This window comes from Alexandromys fortis, unplaced genomic scaffold (assembly GCF_014885135.2).
Source record: "Alexandromys fortis isolate MF-2015 unplaced genomic scaffold, M_Fortis_MF-2015_v1.1 scaffold_51, whole genome shotgun sequence".
NCBI classification, from domain to species: domain Eukaryota; kingdom Metazoa; phylum Chordata; class Mammalia; order Rodentia; family Cricetidae; genus Alexandromys; species Alexandromys fortis.
Window position 1 is genome coordinate 4,998,497 of NW_026067925.1, and position 23,047 is coordinate 5,021,543.

Here is a 23,047-nt window from a genome sequence, read left to right on the forward strand (position 1 = left end):
AGAAACAAAAACGGGGGGGGGAGGGGGGCTTCTACTGTAAGGCCAGAAAATAACTGTTTCCATATAGACCACTAACTCATATTAAATTGCTAAGAACTGTAGCTTATAACAAGGCTTGTTCAACATATAATAATAATTTTGAGACTAGGTTTCTCTCTGTAGCCGTGGCTGTCCTTTAACTCACTCTGTAGACCAGGCTGGCCTATAACTCACAGAGATAGATCAGCCTCAGGCTCCCAAGTGTTGCGATTAAGGGTGTGCCACCACTGCCACCTGGCTACACAGTTTCTTATACATTCACTCTTTCTTCCTTTATTCTACTCCTATCTCTACTTAAATTATTTTGTAAGGCAACTTTGTATGTGACTCATTTGCCCAAGTAAAGATAGGAGAGGAAGAAAGAATATTGATATTGCTAAAAATGACTGAAAGAACATTAGATAGATTGGGAAGTAATTTGTTAGACGTATCTAAACTATGATGTTCCCTACTTTATTCCCATGTTTTGTCAAATCTGTGACACCACAAGTAGAAAATGAATTACTTCTGAAGAATGGTGCATCAAAAAAAATAATATGAAAATTAAGATCTGTGACACTGAGTCTAACATGCCCTGAGCACTGCAGACGCTGTGATCACGTGTTGCTGCAGTAGTCTTCACAGTGCCTAGGTTTCTTTAAAAAACATCAGTTCTACCACTGGCTAGCCACTGACAAAAGAGATACAGAGCCTCTCTAAATTAATATACTGCATTCAAGATTTTAGGTCTTTATTTGGATGGCATAGCTAAAATTTGTCTGCCGGAGACTTCCATAAAAGTATCAGTTCAAGTTTTATAATTAAGAAGAACTCTGTATTTCAAAACTCACTGCCATATGCTGTGTCCTTTTGCTACTTTATGGAATGCACTCTGTAAAGACAAGCAGTGATCTGTAACTGCCAAATCTGATGATCTATATATAGTCGGCCCCCTTCTTGTTTTGGAGATTAGGAGACTGCCTGTGTTCTCTTTCACAAAGTGTGTTTCTTGGCTTTGGTTTAACACCGCTTTCCTGATTTATGGACTACCTTTCTGGATCATTATTATTCGTGTCTATCCGTGTATTAAAACATTTCAATCTAATATTTATTTAAAGACCAACAATTATTTTAAGGTAACTCTGTGAGGCAGGAGAATAAGGAAAAGAGGAGTACACTGACTCTTAAGATATACTTCAACAAAATGACAAAAAAATAGACATAACCCCCACTATTAAGGAATTCTAGCTTATGAGGAAGATGCAGGCATGTTTACAAAAAGAGCAGACTGTAACACATTTTTGTGAGACAATAACAACATTTTGGAGATAGAGTGATTAATTTACATAAGATGATCTGGAGATACGTCACAGATAAAGTTCACTTAAGTTTTGAAAGATACAATCTTTCATCAAAGGAAAACATAAGGGATATAAAGACTACTACTTAAATATATCCACCTGTGCACTTCTATATAACATAAGGGATATGAAGACTACTCCTTAAAATATATCCACCTGTGTACTTCTATATAACCCAGCACAAGAGCAACACAGAAGCAGGTGAAGAATAACCATTTGTAGAAAGCAGCATTTTTTTTGGTGGTGTATATTCACTATAGAGAAAAGGGTTTTTATTGTGATTTCTCATATTTATATATGCTTTGATTTTTTTCTATTCTCTGTCATCATCACCTTTCCTTCCATTCCTGGATCCCCTTGCTATTCTTCAATCTCCTTTTACAAAATCCACAAGTTCCCAATAAAATAAAAAATATTTTCAGAGAACATTTCAGAGAATATTGCAAGAATAATATACATTTAGAAAAGTTAACAGAGAGACAGAGACACACACACTCACAGAGAGAGAGAGAGAGAGAGAGAGAGAGAGAGAAAGAGAGAGAGAGAGAGGAGAAGAAGGGAGGGAATAGGAGAGAGAGAGAGAGAGAGAGAGAGAGAGAGAGAGAGAGAGAGAGAGAGAGAGAGAGAGCGCCAGCTTAACAAGTAAATAATAAAAGGATCTGAGGTTATACTCTGATAAATAATTTCTAAAAATGCACAAAAGTTATTTATCACCTATTAGTACTAACTGCTATAGAAACCTACAGACATTAAAGGAAATAGCACGAACACACAGGACACAATAATGTGCTGAAACATGGCAAATACTATAAAAGACTTTGGAAGAATAAGTATGTTTGGGAACACCAGAAGTTATGTTGGATCTTGACGAGTGCTTCTGAGGGCCATCGGCTAAGGAGACCATAAGCACCCTTCAGGAGAATCAGTACTCCAGAAGAATTTGGACCAAGGGAGAGATCAATGATGTTGAGATTTTCTTGTGGCTGGCTGAGTAGATGTTGCTGAAAACAACATAGAGGAAAAAAAAATTGGTGATAGGGATACAGGAGCAATGGGCTTTATTTTGACCTACTGAAATTTAAATATGCAATTGATGTTATATTTCAATTTTAGAATTATGGATACCAAGGAAATTGTTAAAACCAAAGAAGTACAATCCAAAAGCTTAGAAAAAGTAGGGGCAGTCTCAGGATATTACTACACTTACTGTCAGGGACAAGCAGCAAAAGAGGATACTGATAAGAAGTGCTAAATGAAGCACAAACAAACCAAGAACCTGAAGAAAGGGAGAAAAAGCATCAAGAAAAGACTGGGGAGATGGTGCAGCTCATGAAATCTTGAACTGCATTCTTCAGAACTTATACAAATAGCAAGACATGGTGGCATGTAATTGTAAACTCAGCATTGTAGGGAAGCAGAAACGAACCCTTGTAGATCCCAGGCCAGCCAGCCTAGCCTAAATGGAGGTCTCCGGATCTAAGGAGACACTTTCCTAACAAGTGCATGACTTCAGAAGAGCACCATCATGGCAAATACACATGCAAGTGCGGCTGCAGGAGCACATACACAGAGAGGCCAAAGAGTAACCTGCGATGTCTGTGAACGTGATGTAGTGTGTGTCCCTAGTCTAGAACTTGCCAAGTAGGCTAGGCTGGCTGGCCAGAGGGTCCCCAGGAACCCTTCTATTTCCACATTTCCAACACCGAGATTACAAATATATGCCACCATGCCTAGCATTTTCTCCTTGGGTTCTGGTAATTAAACTTGGGTCCTTGCACTTGTGGAACAATCACGTTCCCAACTGAGCTTTCGTCCCAGCCCCATTTGTCATCTCTTTACATTTAAAACATTCAAACCTATTCTTATAGCTATTTTGAAATACGAAATAAATCAATTAACTGTAGTCATTTCACTTAGCTATAGAGCTCTGGAACTATACCTCCTATCTGTTTCTGTATCTAATTACCAACTCTTTTCTTTTTCCCCTTTCCCATCCCTAGAGTACTATGATTAGACTGGTACTTTACCATATTTTGACTAGTATTTCTGGTTTGTAATTTCATGAGATCCATAATGCCAGCTTCAACTTAAGCTAAGAGTGGAGTGGGGGAGGTCTGCCTTATTTCATGTAATACACAGTCCTATAGTTTCATTCACATTTTCCCTCTTACATTAGATGATATTTTATTCTAAGATATTTATTCTTCCTTTATTTGCAGTTCACTAATTCTTGTTAAAGTGTCCAGGGGCTGGAAAAGATACCTTAAAGATTCACAGTATTTACTGCTCTTGAAAAGCACCAGGGTTTTGTTTCCAGCACCAACACAATAGCTAACGATTATCTATAACTCCTCTTCTGGCTTCCATGGGCACTGCACCATGCACATAGTACACACACACACACACACACACACACACACACACACACACACACACGAGGTACAACACTCATACTCATAAAATAAATAAACACACCTCTAAAAGTCTCAACCTATGGTGTCTGGACTAGGATCTACAAGGCAGTAATATACAATTCTTGTTTCATGCCAGAAGTGTGGAGGAGCTTGACGAGCTCACATCATAAACAACAGATGGCAAAGAGCCACTATGCCAATGCTTCAGAGAAAACAGCTCATGAACACTTCAGGGATTAACAAAGAAATTTCACATAAAACTTTGATAATAAGAAGCAATATCTACTTTAATATCCCAAGTCTATATCACTAACCTTTGTGAAACAATCTAAAAGAAACATACTGAGAGCAACAACTTGTAAATTTTTTCATTGTTTTCTAATGAAACGACCGAGACGATGAGTACAAGCATTGTCTGGAAGATGACTATTAGCACTAGTTGTTAGAATTTCTAAAGTGCTAGTTTACCGAATTAGTATAAACCATCTTCCTTTTCTTCTTCTTGAGGAGTTGCTGATGTTTCCACTTTTACTATATATTAATACCTGATGTCAAATCACTGCCTTCCCACTGCTGTCACCACTGCACCCTCTACAGTGATTCTAATGGGGTACAAATCCAAGAAACGACAACGCACTGAGAAAACACCTAGGTGTGCACTGAGGAGGAGGGAGAGGCGAGCAGGATCTGGGTGAAGTTGGGAGACAGAAAACCATTAAAAATGCATTTTATGAAAATGTCTATTTTCAATAAAAATAAAATCTCTAAAATTTATTAAATTTCTCAAAGATATTCCCATTCTAACAGCTGCATAAATCCTACTGTAGAAATTCAAGAAATATGAAAAGTCAAGGCAATATAAAGACTTTCGAGCTTAAAACCAAACTATAAGATACTGTAAGATACTGGAGTAGAAATGATGGAAATGTAAAAGATATTCTAACAAGAAAATTAAAATGAAGACATTAATGCCAGACCTACATAATAGTCAAGTCAGCAACAGAGATGAGGAGTTCTGCAAGGAAACTGAGATTTGGAAGGTGAAGGGGCATAGAAATACTAGAAATTAAAAAAAAAATAAAAATACTTAAAACCTCAGCACTGGACCTTGCATTCAAAAATACAGACCTGCCAGCCAAGATGTGCCCACTGAAATAACAATATCAAGATTGATTCTGGGCATAAATAAACACTCTTGATGGATCTGAGTACTGTTCCACAAGAGGGGATCCATGCCTGGTACTGTAAGCATGCTCAAAACCTATAGCTAGATAAGACATATGTTCTAAGAGAGAATCTATTGGTGCTGTTTTTCTAAATGGTGATAATGTTAAATTACCGTCTAAATACTTATATTTTTACCCATAGAATGTGCTACTCCCAACCATGGCTAAAACAGCATCTCACTGCAGTGGGTAAAGTTTAATACAGATGGATTAATATTCAAAATGCTAAGAATTAGCTACTTTAGTGAGTGCTCAACCATAGAGATGTTAATATTGATATTAACACTCCCCACCCCAAGGCTCAAAGAAAATAAAAGGAGAATAATTTTTCTTTTTAAAAGGAGGTGCTGGGAGACTGCTCTTGTCCCACATTCATGAATACATGGGCAGTACTAGTTGGACTCAGCACATTATTTCATTTTTTTTAAGGCATGAATATGTGGGGAGCAGCTATGGGAATCTTAGTGCTTCTCATGAATAAAGGATAGGGCAAAAAAATATAATGAAATTGTACACATGTATGAAACTCTCAGAGAATACATTTTAAAAACCACAGTGAAAAGTAACCTCAAATAGGATAGGTCAAGCAGAATAAAGATTATCAGGGACTAAAGACAAGGTTGAGGAAATATGACACTAAATATCACAAAAAAAATGAGGAAAAAATAAGTATGAGCACAACTTTCAAAATATCCTGAGACATAATCTAAGAATCGATGGGGTAAGAGAAAGAGCTAAGTGTTACAGGGAGGTCATTTGTTTCTTTCTAGCTGCTCAGCCCCAAAATAATCACAAAGAAACTATATTATTCAAATCACTACTTAGCCCATTAGCTCTAGCTTCTTATTGGCTAACTCTTACATATTAATTTAGCCCATTTCTATTAATATATGTATCATCACGTGGCTGTGGCTTACTGGCTAAAGTTCCAGCATCTGTCTCCACCAGCGGCACCATGGCTTCTCTCTAAAGCCTCCTCTTTCTCTCAGCATTCAGTTTAGTTTTCCCTGCCTACCTTTATTCCCTGCACAGGCCCAAGACAGTTTCTTCATTAACCAATGGTATTCACAGCATACAGAGGGGAATCCCACATCAGCTAAGTTATAAAATAAAGTCACAGAGAATCCATTCAATGAAGTTGAACAGAAGAATCCCAAATCACGGGAAGATATGGGCATTAAAGCAAAGGAGGCATTTAAAACTGCAAATAGATATGATGAGAAAATAACTTTGCCATGTCGCATTATAGTCATGCTATAAAAAGACTACAACTGGGGGCTGGAGAGATGGCTCAGAGGTGAAGAGCACCTACTGCGCTTCCAAAGGTCCTGAGTTCAATTCCCAGCAACCATGTGGTGGCTCACAACCATCTGTAATGAGGTCTGGCGTCCTCTTCTGACGAGCAGGTAAACATCTATTGTTCTTGTCCTTGTTCATCTCATGTTTAGGCAGTCATGTAGGTGCAATACTATGTGTGTAGCAGCTAATTTTCCTAGGAGACATAATCTCACAGCAAACTCTCTCATCCTCTGGCACTTATAGCCTTTGTACTCCTCTTTTACAATGCTCCCTGAGCCGTAAGTAAAGGAGTTGTTTTGCAGACATATCCATTGGGATTGGACTTCAAAACTGCATTTCTACTAGTTGTGGGTTTTGGAATGGTCTGTCTCTTGCAAAGAAAAGTTTCCTTGATGCAGAACACCACATTTATCTGTGCATATTAGAATAAAGTTAGAAATTTTATGTTGGTTCTATAAAATGGCAATGGTAAGTTCTTCTCCAAGATCATGACTTCTCTAGCCCTGGGTGGTTGGCTAGGTTCCGGTGGCAGGTATGATTCCTCCCTTATTGGGCAGATATTAAGTCCAACTAGAAAGCTGTTGGATACTATGAGGAATGCATGCCACTACTGTTACCCTTAAAGTTAACCTGCAACAAAAAATATGCTAAAATCAATGGGACAAGCCCAGGAGACCTCAGCCCTACACAAAGAACTACAGGTAACTAAGGAAGGCTGTGAGCAGGAGCAATAGTCCTTCCGAGACAGAATAGACAGGCTGATTGCCAAATACCAAATGGTGAGCCCTGAAAATATACATACAAGGAACACTATACAGACTGAAAAGGTTGTACTTATATATTTAAGTGTGTATGTCTGTGTGTTTAAAACAACAATTAATAATAATAATAAAGTCCATGGCTTGGAGGGGGTAACTGAGGTAATTAATTATATTATAATCTCAAAATATAAAATAAATATTTTTAAAAGACTATGGCTACCAAACAAGAAATATTAAAAGCGGCAAGAGAAAAATCCCAACTTAACTATCAATAAATAACACTTCAAGCTGTGGCAGGAAATGACTACTAGCTAGGATTGTTTGTTTTATCATCTAGATACAAGTTAATGATATACCTATAACTAACTCTCAAGAAAAATGAACATACTTAATTCAAAAGTATTAAATACAAATATAAAAGAAAGGGTAAAAATTAATGAAATGTAGCCTAAAAGGATAATATAAACAATCAAAACAAAAATTAAACAGCTTGCTACCCCCTTAGACAAACTATTCACCAGGATTGACTCAAAATCATAAATTTGAGACAATATAAGCACATTACAACAGATGCTAATAAACTTCAGAGTGCTGAAAATGTATCTTCCAACAAAACTGAAAAATCAGATAAGATTTGCAATATATTACTATAATTAAAGCAACTAGACAGAAACAGCTTAATCAGATCTATAACAAGGAATAAAGTTAAAATACTGATAAAGTCTCCCAACCAAAAAAAAAAAAAAAAAAAAAACACCCAGGGTCCAAAAATTTCACTGCCAAATTCTATATTTTCCAAAAAGAACAATAATATTCTCAAATAGTTCTAAAAAAAAATAGAAAAAGAATGTTATCAATCTACTAAATCAGCATTATTTTCATAAAAATCCAAATGAGGCAAAAAAGAAAGTTATATGCCACTTCCTTAAAGGATACAAATGCAAAACTATTTGATAATATATATGCAAACAGAATTTAAAAGCACACTAAAAAGATCCTACTCTGTGAAGTAGGCTTCATTCAAGGTAAGCAAAGATAGTTCAATATATGTAAATAATAATTCTGACACATAGACTCAGAAATGAAAATTCTACAACTATATCAATGGATGCAGAAAAATATTTGACAAACTTCAATATCCTTTTTTGATGAGAACCCTGGGGAAAAAAACAGGAATAAAGTACAATGCCACCACATAAGAAAGGCGATTTACAAAATTAAATCCACCTATATATTAAATGGGGAAAATTGAAAACATTTCTTTTAAAATCAGGAATAAGATAAGAGTGCCGACTCCCTCTGCTCATGTTTACTGTAGTCTTCAAATTCTTAACCACAGCATTAAGACAGTACGAACAAATAAAAGAGATAAATAGGAAAGAACTCAACATTATCTGTTTCCTGACTATATGATGTTATACTTAAAAGACTAAAAACTTGACAAAAATATTCTTAAATCTGATAAATACTTTTTGAGCAGAATTTGAATCTATAAGCAACAATGAACAGCTTTCCAATATGCCACTAACAATCGTGCTGATCAGGGAAACAATGTTAATTACAAAAACATAAACAACAAGAACGTTTATATCGGAATAATCTAGCTAGGAATTAAACACTGCTACGGTGAAAACTTTAGAGCTTAATAAATAAAGAAGGCTTAGAAGTAGGAAAGTTCTTCCATGCTTGTGAATAAAGATAATTTATATTTTAAATGGCTATGTGACCCAAACTACTCTATGTACTCAATTAATTTTCTATCAGAATTCAAATGATTTTGTTCACAGACCCAGAGAAAGAATTCTAATACCCACATAGAAGCACGAATAATTTTTGTAGCCAAAGCAAAGAATAGCCAAAGCAATTTTAAGAAAACAGAGCAATACTGCAAGTATAATAATGTGAGATTTTCGATTATATTACAGAGCCACAGTATCAAACCTAACAAGGCCCTGACACACATAAAAAGACACACAGTCCAATGGAATGAAACAGAAAAACCAGAAAGGAACCCAAGAAATTGAGGTTACCTGACTTTAAACAAAAATTCCCAAAACATACAAGATGGATAAGAAAAGGCCTCTTTAGTAAAAGGCACTAGAAGAGCTAGAAAGATGGCTCAGCTGTGAAGGTGCACGTGATACTCTTGGTGACTCAGTTCCAAGCATAAACACAGACGATCAAAAAATCGGATGCCCTCTTCTAGTCATCATGGGCACCAAACACGCAATCAGTAAACATAATATAAAAAGAAGCAAACAGTAATGCACATAAAAAAATAAATATTTACAAAATGGTACGAGAAAACTTGGATATACATAAATGCAGAAAAAGGAAACTATACCTCTATCTCTCACCTGTAAAAAAGAGAAACAATCCATTATGAATTAAAAGTCCTGAAACTCTAGAACCACTAACAGAAAACTGTAAGATACATGCACAGGCAATAACTGTTGAATGGCTCCAAATGTAATAGCAGGAACTAACAAACTGGGTTGCCTGAAATTACACAGCTTGTGCATAGTAAATGAAATAATTACCAAAGTGAATAGCTAGCTGGTAGAACTGGAAGAAAATCATTGCTAACTATTTGTGTAACAGAGGTTAATATTCTGAATTTATGACAAACTTGAAATACTAAGTAGCAAAGGAGGAAATAATCCAATTAGGAAATGGACAAAAGTTCTGAAAAGACAGACTTAATAACTAAATGACAACGTGTTGTACTTATTAGTCAAACAGAAAGTATACACATAAACTGCACAGAATCCTCTTAGCTCCAGTAAGAATAGCTATCATCAAGAAAGCACAGAGGATGCAGGGAAAGAAGAATGCACACCAGTCCAGCCACCATGAAAACAGAAATTCTTCAAAAAACTGAAAGTAGAACTACCATCATGTGACCCTGCTAATCCACTACAGGGTACAAGAGCCAATCCACCACAAAGATAATTTACACATTCATACTTAATGCTGAATAATTAATAGTATTTAAAACATAATAAGTCTATATGCTCATTGACAGATGAATAGAAATGCCACATACATACATAATGTAATATTATTCGGTCAATAGGAAGAACTGGAGATTTTCTAATATATCATGTTTTCTCTCAACATTTAAAAGGAAACAAACCTAGAAGTAGATATCTGTGGAGAAGGACCAATATGAGGAAAAAGGTACAAGATGGTGAATGGTGGGGTGAAGACAACACAATCATCCAATTCACACATGAACATGTCCTAACAGTTGGAAAGGTGGCTCAGTGGGTAAAGTCAACAGGAGTCAAGATGGTAAACGGAGTTCGCCCTTGAAGCTCTACAAGGTGAAATATACTCACAAAAGTTGTACCTCTGACCCCTACACAGGTGCTATGTATACACACAAAATAAATTAAAATGTAATAAGAATTACAGATGTTACAATAAATTTATTATTTTAAAAGTACACATAACTAAAAAAACAATAAAAACTCATGAAGATTTGTTCTGTAATATTCACCACAGTTATTTATGCAATAACTCCAAACTGCTAAGAACTCTGACATCTTATGACTATAGCAAACACTGAGAAATATGACTGCAATGCAGCAACCCTGCAAACTGAAATAAACTACTAGCACATGCCATAATCCTAGAGGAGTTTTAAAGAATTTTGGTAGGTGAAATATACAGAATACAAAATATTGTGCACTGTGTTTTAGGACCATAATTTTAAAAAATGTAAATATTATTTTTGTCATTTTTCTGTTTTCCTTCCTCAGAAGTAGGGTAGAGGGGAAGAAAAAAGGGGGAGAGGGAGAGAGAAATGCTCTCTATTTGCAATTCCTTAAAAGGGTCACTCTGAGGAAACCAACGTTTAAGAAGTTAGTTACTATGAAACTGCATTCTATACCACTGACCCTATGCATAGAAATCATGAAAACTGAGGGCTTCCTGGACATTGCTTATAGTTCTAGGCAGCTAATCATTTTAAACAATGAGACTTGTCAAGTCTTCTGTTAACTTAAATTGTATTCTAATGATCATTTAATGATTTTAGAAAACTGGACATCAAATACTATAAAATTGTATCATAAAACAGCATGTAAAATAAAGTTCATTTTGCCTTGAACTTTAGATGTTAATGTGAATTTTGCAATGTAACTTTCTTGGTATGGAAATTTTTTTAAAAATATTTGGATGAAGGCAACAAAATTGTGACATAAACTACATAAAGCTTAATAACTCAGATTCTGGTAATAAAGATATTTATATAACCATAAATTTAGTAAAAAAAAATATCAAGTTTTAAAAGCATCACCATGAATCTGAAATACTTCTAACTTAAAAATCACCCAAATCACACCTCCACAAATTAGTAAGTAGAATTCAAATGCTGACTGCCGGCACTTCTGTCTTCTGTGAATTTAAAATGAGATGATTCTGGTTCACAGAAGAGAAAATGCCAGCCAAATAATGAGAAATCTGAATAAGTAAGAGAAGATCTCAAGAATGACATGTAACTGAAAGTCATATATAAAAACTAAAATGAATTTTATCAAAGACATTAATACATACTGCGCAAAGTGCTAACAGGCATGAGTAGTAAAAAAATGGAAATGGTAGGTTCATTAGTACCCACAGAAAGAATGTAAGAGAACAGTAAGAATTTATCAGATTCATAGCAGGTCCACATGATTTACCATGCTTTTAATCTCTAGCTCCCATGAAATCTGAGCCTGTGAGACATCACAGGATTCCAGTTTAGAGGCTTTAAGACATACAAAACTGAAGACAGTTTGCAAAAAGATCTAAGGAGAGACTTCTTCAACTAAATTTGGTATTACCTTAGTTTCCAAAAATTACAGTTTCTCCTGGGGATATTTTTCTATTTCTCATTTAAATTTAATAGCAGCTAAATTACTAAAAGTGGCCTTAGCATATTAGTAGCAATATTATTAGACTTTAAAAATTAATTATACAGATGCTGATTTGTGGCCTGCACTGCACTCAATGCTGCTCTAAGTTTTACACAGATTATCATTTCCTTTCTATCACTCTCTTCCCTAGTCATCCGTTCATTTGCTTATTTTTAATTATTAAATACACAGTATCTATAATATGAAAAGTTACAAAAGAATACACAACTGAAAATTAAACTTTCCTTCCACCCTTTACTCAGTCACAAGGCCAGTTCTAAATTCCAGTGGCTAATGAGGTAATTCACTGTACACACATACATAATCTCTATAGCCAGTTCTAAATTCCAGTGGATTAATAATGAGATACTCGCACATACACATTTACAGGATCTATGGTCAGTTCTAGATTCCAGTGGATAATAAGATATTCACATGTACATAATTTTTGATCAGTTCTAAATTTCAGTGAATAATGAAATATTCACATGTACATGATCTATGTTTCTCTCAGCATAATAGTAGTAGCATGCTTTATATTATCCCATCTTGCAACATTTGACATACTTAATCAGCATTCTTACTGAATGTTCATTTAAGACACCATACTTGTACAACAAATGTATTTATTCACATACCATTTGGTCATTTATCTTTATTTTTGGAATTACAATTACTGGAAATGGAATTGCTGAGTGTCTCAGTTACTTTTCAAGTTGTTCACTGAAAAAGGCAACTAAAGGGGGAAAGGGCTTATTTTGGCTTATAGTTCAAGAATATAATCCATCATGGCAGGGAAGTTACAGGAGCTGGAGGCAGCCAGTCACAATAGAACCACAGTTCAGAGTCGAAAGTGATACATGATGAATGTTTCTATTTGTCCACAGTTTCTTTTTATATAGTTCAGGGAACAGTGCTACTCACAGAGTAGTCTTAGCACCTCAATTAACTTGAGATAGCCTTCACAGACATGCCAAGAGGCCTGTCTCTCAGGAAAATCTAGATCTCAACACGTTGAGAACTGGATATCACACTGACTCCAATAGTATGCATATTTTAAATTCTGACTGGTACCAATATGGAGGTTTCATTAATTTAATTTCCACCTCTACAAGTAAAATTACAACCTTTAGGTGGAGATCTTGCAAATCTGTTTTCCTTTACTTTCTAATTCAACAGATATAATCTCCAAATTATTTTTAAAAACATTTCAAAAAGCAAAAGCTGTTTAAAAATCAATTTTATAGTCTCACTCTAAAAACTTTTTTCATAACTTGAGTATATCCATTAATTTCACACGATTACAACATAAACTATGTATGGATATTTACAATAAAGGTTTTATTACCCACATCCAACAAACTAGCTCTTAAGATACCAGTTCCACAGCTCCAAACCATGCATCTTCTTCAGATTTCCATGGGCATCTAATTGAAGTTCCAAGTTTTTGTGCTTGGGTCATTGTTATCTTACTGCTCAAGCTTCCTTTGTTCTGTGCTCACCCTCCAGTGAGACGCTATCATCTCTTCCTAAAGAGCCACTTCAGCTTAGACAGTCCACTAATAATCTCCCTCAGAGTCCATCTTTAATGAATTGTCTTTTATTATTTTTACTTAGAGCTTAGATATTCTAACTGATAATATACTCACAATAGAAACTCTATACACCTACATGTCATATGAGAGAAACAATATACTCCTTCATAGAAAAGTCAATGTCTTAACACATTCAGAAAAATCTGTACTGTCTAAACACTCAAAATATATTCACCGTGTGAGTGAATAAAATTTTCAAACACAGTAATTTCTATATACCAGATAATCTTTATGAAAACTATTCCACAGTAGGTATTTATTTTGATTGGGAAATAAGACTCTAGGCTACAAGATACAAGCTTCTTTTAATACATTCATTTCAGAAAGCTCACAATGTAAAGCATTTCCAGTTACTGTTTCTGCTCATTTCACTTTTTCTTCACATTGATTTTATTTAAAACAGGAAGGAAAATAAAGGAAAGGTACAAGTGAAACGACTTAATTTCTCTCAAAAAGTGTAAGATCTATTAAATCTCAATTATCATCTTGGTCACTACATACATACAAGGGAAAAAGCACAGCTGCACTATATATATCTATGTAAAATACTGTTTGGTTGAGTTCAAAATAGGTTAAAAAAAACTTTTTAGAAGTTTCACAGGCTTATTTGAAAAACTATCTAAAACTAAATAACTATGTACCTATAGTTCCACAATTTATTAATATAATTTCAAAACTCATACTGTTGGGACTCAAGAAATATTTCAACAGTTAAGAGAATTTGTTTTGCAGAGAACTAGGTTCCCAGCACCCACATGCTGGTTCAGAGTCATCTCTAACTCCAGTTCCACAGGATTTAATGTCCTCTCCTGACTGTTGTGGGCACTAAGCACAAACATGCTGCACGGGCACAACATATGCAGGCAGAACACTCCAACATAAAATAAACCTAAAATCAATGAATAAAGGGAACTATGTCCCTTTTTAAAAAAATCACACTGTAGTAAAATATTTTAGGTTTCAAAATATAGTAAAATAAGGAAAGTGATTATGCTTTCCAGTGACCACAATACCCCACTAGAAGCTATCCAGCTTTTGTTTACTCAACAGGAAGAACTAGGCAAACCCGTCAGGGTGAGAACCACCATAACCCACACTGCTTGTAATACTTTCAAGAAAATAGTCCGTGCAAATGCTAGATTGACTTCTTGACTCACCTCTCCCCCATTAACATATTCCATCACAAAACACAGACGGTCTTTTGTCTGGAAGGAATATTTCAAGGACTTGAAATAAAAAAGAAAAAATGTTAATTATAATCCTGTAGTCTTAAAAGTATAATGGTACCAAAAATAGAGCACTTGAAAGCAGTGAGCATAATTAATGGACTAGTGTTGTTCTTTAAGAGTATATTTACTTTATAAGAATGCTTTCTAAGAAATACGGTAAAAACAAATTAGTAATGGTGGTGAGCACTCTCAACCTGCTGTTCCACCTGAGACTGACTTAGTACTCAGTACTCTAGTTCTCATCTCCCAGTCTCTACAAGGAACTCTAGGGAAAGTTCCACAGGAACACAGTTGCTTTTATTCAATATGATCAATGGCGTGTCAGTGTTACTTTGTATGTACTGAGGATAAAACCCAGCCCAACTCAGGAAGGTCAGACTAGGTAACTCCATAAGTCATAAGAATATACTAAAATGTTACTATATTAGAAAACAGACAAGAAACACTTTAGCAAAGACCAGAATCTATTGATAACTGTGAAAATATTTACTTTAGCTAGCCTTAAAATGTTATTAAAAGTTCTACTTTTAAACAATAGCTGCTATTTTAATCTTAATATGCTTGGTATAGTATGGAACATAGCGAAACTTTATAAACTATTCTCTAATATATAGAATCCCAGGCTAGATGTAAAATAGTCTGTTTAAAAACATGCTGCATGAATTAAGTCATGGTTCATATTTTCTCTAATGAAGAAAACACAGCAGGACTCCCTGTATTTAAAACAGTCCATATTCCTGTATTTCTATCATGAAAGGGATCTTATTTCTGTGAAATCTGTTCATTTAAAATTTTGGCCTTTGAAAACTGAAGACCATATTATGTGGTAAATTTAATGTTTATATGAAGCCAGCAAACAAAAAAAATAAAAAGTAAAATCTTCATTTGATTTTTTTCTTGAGATAGGTCTGACCCTGTAACCCAGGTACCCTAGATTTCACTAGGAAGCCCAGGCTGGCCTTGAACATGGGGAGAGCCTCCTGTCACAGACTCCTCAGTACCAGTATTACAGTCATGAGCTATATGCCTGGATTGCACAACTGTTAAAAAACAAAATAAGCTTTTAAAAGTCTACCATTTTGTCAGTGAACTTAAAACACCAAAGGAGACCTGCTTGGTCTGTGGATATATATTTAAATCAGAGAGATTTATAAGAAGAAAGAAAGTTTTTTAAAAAATTGTACAAAGACAATGGGAAGAATTATAAATGCATTCTATACAAATGATACACTTAATTCACATCATTCAACAGTTTCAAACAAATTGAACTTACATTCTGTCATAAAGAATGTGGTATAACTAAGTAAATATTACTTGAAACACTGTCATAGTTTCATTCAATAATAAAATCTTCCTAAATTTACAATGTCCTAACAACATTCTCTAAGCACTTACTGTTAAGAATGGATGTCTGGTGTTCTTTAGTACTCTGCTTTCAGTAAGAGTGTGTGCCACTTCATCCTACAAAGAAAGACAACTATAAATACATATCACAAGTACTAAACACACAACACTGTCAGCATTTTCAGAAACCAGAAGATACTGCTGAGACATAAAAAAGCGGTATTAATATTTATGTTTCCTCTATGGCCTAGCCTCCCCTCCACCACTACACCCAAAGTTCAAATTATTAGTTTAATTCTGAGGGGTAGAAGATAAAAATTCATATAAACTCACTCATATTTAGTTAAATGATATAAATAATGATATAAAATTATTCAAGGTGAAAAAAATTAAGTATGTTGGTTTTTCCCGTAAAAGAAATGGCTTACCAGCTTATACTATAGCATAAAACTAAGCTAGTATTTCCACAGTTATACACTTTATTCAGGGAGACATTAAAACACAATTCAGTGAGGATCGTAAAATAAACTCTCTTATTAACAGTCAGTTATTTAAAAAGGAACCACAGGATACACAATTTAATTCTAAATTACACACTGCAAAAAAGTAACAGAGTGCAAAATCACATGTTTTATGCTTGATACTTTTTAATATTCTTTTTACAGGTCTTAAACATTTTACTTCAAGTAAGTTTTAAAATGCAAGCATATTTCATAAAAAGAATGTACTTTCCCTGGAAGAGATCTCCTGGGTGGACTGGCGGTGAGTGGGGATGGGAACTTGAGGGATCGGGTTGGGGGAGTAGAATGGGTCAGTACTGAAAGAGATGTTTGAAAGGGGAAACATTTTGGCACTAGGAAGAAACTTGATGTAAGGGAAACTCATACAAATCCAAAAGGATGACCCCAAGTAAGACTCCTAGCAATATAAATGTGCATCCTGAACTGTGATCAGATTGGTTGGTGACTACCCCAACTGTCATCAGAGAACCTTCATCCAGTAACTGATAAAAACAGACGCAGAGACCCACAGCCAAACATTAGGTTAAGCTTGGGGAAGTCTGATAAAGAGAGGAAAGGATTACAGAACCCAGAGTGGTCAAGGATGTCACAAGAAAACTCACAGAAACAAATAACGTAGTTCCTAGGAACTCAAGAGTCTGAAACAACAACCAGGGAACCTGCATGGGACAGATCTAGGCTCTCTCTAAATACTACAGTTGTGTAGCTTGGTCCTATTGTGGGACTCCTAACAATGGGAGCAGGTGCTGTCCCTAATGCTTTGGCTGGCTCTTGGGAACCTATTCCTCATACTGGGTTGCCTTGTACAGCCTTAATATAAAGGGTGGTGCTTAGTTTTATGGCAACTTGACATGCTTTGTCATACAGATGGGAGGCCTGCCCCTTTCTGAACAGAAACAGAGGAGGAGTGGATTTGGGAAGGGGGAACTGCAGTTGGGATGTAAAACATATAAATAAATAAAAATTTAAAAGGTATATAAAACAAACAAATAAACAAAAATTAACATATTTCCCCAATTGTGTTCTTTATTTGTAAAAATCAAATTCCCATTGTGATTTGTAAAAAGAAAACTAGAAGGGATTATTTAACATATGGGGAGTTGAAAACATGTTTCAGATTTCAAAGGTAGATCATCTTAAGGAAGGGAGGGTGGGGAAAGGAGGGAGGCTGGGAAGGGAGGGAGGGAGGGAGGGAGGGAGGGAGGGAGGGAGGGAGGGGCATCTCCAATTTGCTTCTAGGAAATTCTTAAACAAATACCTTGCTGGATCAACAACACTGTTGACAAATAAAAGTTAGATCATAAAGAAAGGAATGAAGAGTACAACATCAAGACACTGAATTATTATTATCTTACAAAAGCATTTTACCTTAGTTTATGCCTAGAAGAAAAATAAGAAACAGATATATAAAAAGCTAATATTATAAACAAGGGAATACCAACTGTGTATGAACAAAGAGTAAAGTGAATTAACAATGTAGTATTTAAAGCAAGTTAAGCCAAAGATAAATAAACCACTTCAGTCTTTCTTATTTTATAAGAGCCAGGTTTAAGTGTTCAAACAATTTGAAAGTCACTGCCATACTATAGTAATTTGCCTAAATCAATTATAGCAACATTTTATTAGAAAATAAATCAGAAGAGGAAATGACACAAGAACTTACAGATTTGTATACCCATTATTATCTAGCATAATGGCTAGCATACAGCAAGTACTTAATGTTTGAGCTGAATGTCATAAATCCAAAAGCTGCTTTATTTAACCATTACATCAACAACTACGCAGAATCATCTAGGTATGATTTACACACTGGAGAAAAAGCCCTTTCACAGGCTAGTGAAGATAAGTAACTATTCAATTTAAAAACAATATGTATTAACAAGAGAGAATTTATATTATAAGTAAGATAGAAAGGAAAAACAAATGGAACATAAGCTCAGTAATGTAATCCAATGGGTACTGAAGGGCACGGTGGCTAGCACAATGTGATTTATACTCTCTAAGGTTTACTGATGTTATATTGGTGAGTAGAGTAAAACAGAAAGGAGACCATTAAAGTACTCTGATTTAGAAATAAGATAATTTAGACTGATGAGGTAGTTTGAGATATTTTTAGATATAAAATCAAAAAAATATTCTAAAAGTTACATGCCTACACTGAAAAGGTACATCAAAAGAAATGTATGCAGTGAGATAGGTATTTACAGAAAAGGTAACATTTACCTACTGTGGAGTAGTATGCTAAGTAATCTGAGTCAATAAAGTAGAGAAAGACTACAAATAGTGAATAACAAACTAACTTAATAGCAGAAACAATAATGTGATGCTTTAGAAATCATTTTTATAGGGTGTTTCATTTTTATTCTGGTAAGACGGCCACATGATATACAGTATTTTCCTAGGTCAGTTAGTAAATTTCACGGGGGAACAAACTTTATTCCTCTTAATTCTTCAATCTACTTAACCACATATGCAGGGTGAAGCAAAGATATGAAGAGACAAAAGTTAAGAAAATTCTTTGTTACAAGAACACAATATAAAGGTAATAGGATAGACCAATTAATATACTAACCGAATTTTTATCATTAATTTATATTTATGGTTAGAAAATTTCCCATTAATGCAAATTTAGTGGTACTGTATTACACATACTAATTAGTTTTTCTATGAAGATATGGTACATACAAGCTAAGAAGTAAACACAGATGCCAATAATTTTTAATTACAGCTAAAAGCAACATGTCAAAACAAGAAGTTAAAAATAACATTGGCAAACTCAGTGGCTAAAACAATGCAATGACTATTTAAACTTCATTTGTTGATGATTATTATAAATTAAGAGCTTTAAAAGTACTAAAATTTAGAAGAATGTTCTCATAAAAATACAGATTTCCTTCAAATATAGATTTCCATATATTTGTCCATCCTGAAAAACTAAATAATGAGTTTTCGAGACTAATTTTTTTCAGAGAAAGACACTTTGGAGGAGACTATTTCCTGAGGGCATGAGATCTAATCTCTCCAATTTTATCACTAACCCTCCAAGATAAATGGCCTAAGAGTCTTTCGTCATTTGCACACTTGCTGTTTTATGACAGTTGTGTTGTTTAAGTGAGTGAGAAAAAGCAGAAGGAAAGAAAACAGACTATTAATTAAAAACAAAACAGGAAAACATGTTTATACCATTAACAAAGGTGAAACCTGGGTATAAGTTCATGAGTGTATTAGTAAACTGAAGTTTACAGAACATAATTTCTTAAGTACAGATGAAAGAGTATTAATCCATCTCTATCTCCAATTGTAATGCCCAGTTCTACTTCCACTTCCTCCTATCTTCAAATATCTGAATACCTCCTTAACCAGATCCTTGTTCTAATCACATTATTTTCTGTATACTGGCAATAGTTCTCCTGTAATTGACTCTGACATCAGAATACATTGTATCTGAAAACATTTACTTCCTCCTTCCCTCCAGAGAAGTAAATGAAAAGATGAAGTGAGTATTAGACATAATAGCAGAAGGGACACTCTTTTAATTAAACCACAGTAACTTCCAAGGATCACTGTCTCATTAGCAACCTTGTCTGCTTTTCGGATGGCTCTTTATGAGACATGTCATAAGTATCAAGCTCTAAATCATCTTAAAGTTTGAGCACTGGACTAGATTTGACTTTCTAAAACTTCATTCCTCTCTATTTGCTTTATCATTATTCATTATTTTGTCTGCTTAAGATGTTGATATCTATTTCAAAGGGGACAAAGGTTATCCATGAACAATGCATTACCATTCTCAAGTACTATGTGTGGTATTTATAATTGATGCTTCTGTTTCAAACACACCCTGGATGGAGTGCCATACTCTCTGACTGCCACAATATCCTGCCACTACCGCCCTCAGCACTTCTTCAGCTAGAAAGTATACTGCTTTGACATTCAGAACACTCTGAACATGAAGACCTAGGAATAAGGGAGCTGCTTCCTTTACTTGCCAGCATGCAGTAGATCCTTCCACCCAAAATCTTTTTCAATTCTGGCAAATTTTATATCTTGTACTTTATTACTTTAACTTTAAAATCTCAGATATTCTATCTCCTTTGAATGAGATTCTATGTTAAAATTATTGTCCCAATATTGTCCATATCTTTATTTTTGGTTTCTCATTCCCAGATAAACTCCTAAATCTATTTCTCTTTCCTTATTTTATTTTCACTATAATAATTATAATTAGATTCATATTTGTTCATTCTTATGCTCTGTTTATCAAGCCTAGTTTTGTTTCATACTCAATACCTCTCTATAAAACACTAGTTCATAGTTGACAACTTATCTTCTGCGTGTTCTGTTTCCATTAGCATGAACTCTATTGTGGTTTACTGTTAATTCTATATCTTCAGATGTTTTTCATATGTTTGGTGATGCTCAGGAGTTTTTTCACATTTACATATAAAAAGGTAAAATAATAGAGCATGATTGACTTTATGGATAAAAAAAGCTACACATGAATTTTCCTACACAGATTAGGAAATGCATATTTACATATTTCACTTTAAGAGTGTAAAAGGATGGACATGGGATGTACTCGCTCATAATTGGTTTCTAGCCATAAATAAACGACATTGAGTTTATAATTTGTAATCCTAAAGAAGCTAAATAAGAAGGTGAACTCAAAGAAAAACATATAGTTATCCTCTTGGATATGGGAAGTAGACAAGATTGCCGAGCAAAAATTGGGATCTTGGGGAAGGGGTAGGATTGGGGTAAGGGGAGATGGGGAGAGAAATGTGAGAAGGGGAGGATGGGGGGAGCTTGGGGGAATGGGATGGTTGGGATAAAGGAAGGATGGATATTGGAACAGGGAAGCATATATCTTAATTAAGGGATCCAACTTAGGGTAGGCAAGAGACCTGAATCTAGAGGGGCTCCCAGGTGCCCAGGGGGATGTCCCCAGTTAGTGCCTTGGGCAGCTGAGGAGAGGGAACCTGAAATGGCCCTATCCTATAACCACGCTGATGAATATCTTGCATAACACCATAGAACCTTCATCGGGCAATGGATGGAGATAAGAGACAGAGACCCACATTGGAGCACCAGAATAAGCTCCCAGGGTCCCAATGAGGAGCAGAAGGAGGGAGAACATGAGCAAGGAAGTCTGGACCGTGAGGGGTACACCCACCCACTGAGACAGAGGGTCTGATCTATTGGGAGCTCACCAAGGCCAGCTGGACTGTGACTGAAAAAGCATGGGATAAAACCGGACTCTCTGAACAATGAGGACTGATGAGAAGCCAAAGACTGGGGTTTGATCCTACTTCATGTTCTGGCTTTGTGGGAGCCTAGCCAGTTTGGATGCTCACCTTCCTAGACCTAGATGAAGGGGGGAGGACCTTGGACTTTCCACAATGCAGGGAACCCTGACTGCTCTTAGGACTGGAGAGGGATGGGGAAAGGAGTGGGGGGAGGGGGAGTGGCATGGGAGGAAGAGAAGGGAAATGGGAGGCTGGGAGGAGGCAGAAATTAAAAAAAAATAAAAATAAAAATAAAATTAAAAAAAAAAGAGTGTAAGAGGATGAAAAAAGTTCTGGCCTCCAAGAATGTCCAACAAGGGGTATCAATCACCATACCTAGAACTCAAATCTTTCCAAAACGACTACTTAATAACCAAAGGGCATTTCTATTTTTATTACTACAATAATAAAAACACTCTAAGAATAAGACTAGGATTTATTTAGTTAGCTATTCTCATTAAAATAAATGAATACCCTTGCAATGTTTTATTATCTAATCCTAACTGCAAAAATGAATAGAGGCTATATAATAGTTTAAAAATGAAAATATGTCAAAGGGCATAAAAACAACCTAAAGAATAAATTAATGAAAAGAACGCAAAACCAAAGTTGAGTACTTAGAGGAAAACTAAGGTCACAGCTGATAATAAGTTTGCTAAAAAACTGAACAAAGCCTCAATTATGGTGTCTCTAAGATATGCCATACACTGAGTGAGCTACTTTACCCCTAACCCTGCATTATAAGAAATGATGAAGCTGAATCCTTCTGTTGGGAATAAAAGAATATTATAACTTGAGACTACATGAGAAATAAGGACCTCTACTATAGGTCAAGTATGTAAAATGATACACTATAGTAGTTGTAATCTCGAATTGCAATGTCACAGTGTTTTTCTAAATATCGAAAAATAAATACATTCACACAATATAAAAAGATGCAATTTAAAGATAGCAATAACTTAGGATAAAGATAAGTCTATTGAAAAAGTTTTTGTACATTATCAAAATGTTTCTAAGCAAAAATAATTACTATAATTACAATGGAATCCATAATGAAAACTACTATAGAACCGGGCAGAAAGAAATTAAAAGG

At 35.0% G+C, this 23,047-nt stretch overlaps 1 protein-coding gene across 5 annotated transcripts in view; it reads right to left on the reverse strand.

The window, feature by feature from the left end:
- The window catches only part of Akt3 (AKT serine/threonine kinase 3), a 226,339-nt gene that overhangs the window by 54,631 nt on the left and 148,661 nt on the right, over positions 1–23,047 (reverse strand). For 4 of the 5 annotated variants that reach the window (XM_050142949.1, XM_050142951.1, XM_050142954.1 and 1 more), the window contains 2 exons: positions 16,200–16,265; positions 14,733–14,801 (listed from right to left, as the gene is read on the reverse strand). In XM_050142949.1, coding sequence (XP_049998906.1) covers positions 14,733–14,801; positions 16,200–16,265 — 135 coding nt within the window. The remainder of the gene's footprint in view (positions 1–14,732; positions 14,802–16,199; positions 16,266–23,047) is intronic. The other variant, XM_050142952.1, reaches the window with a different exon arrangement.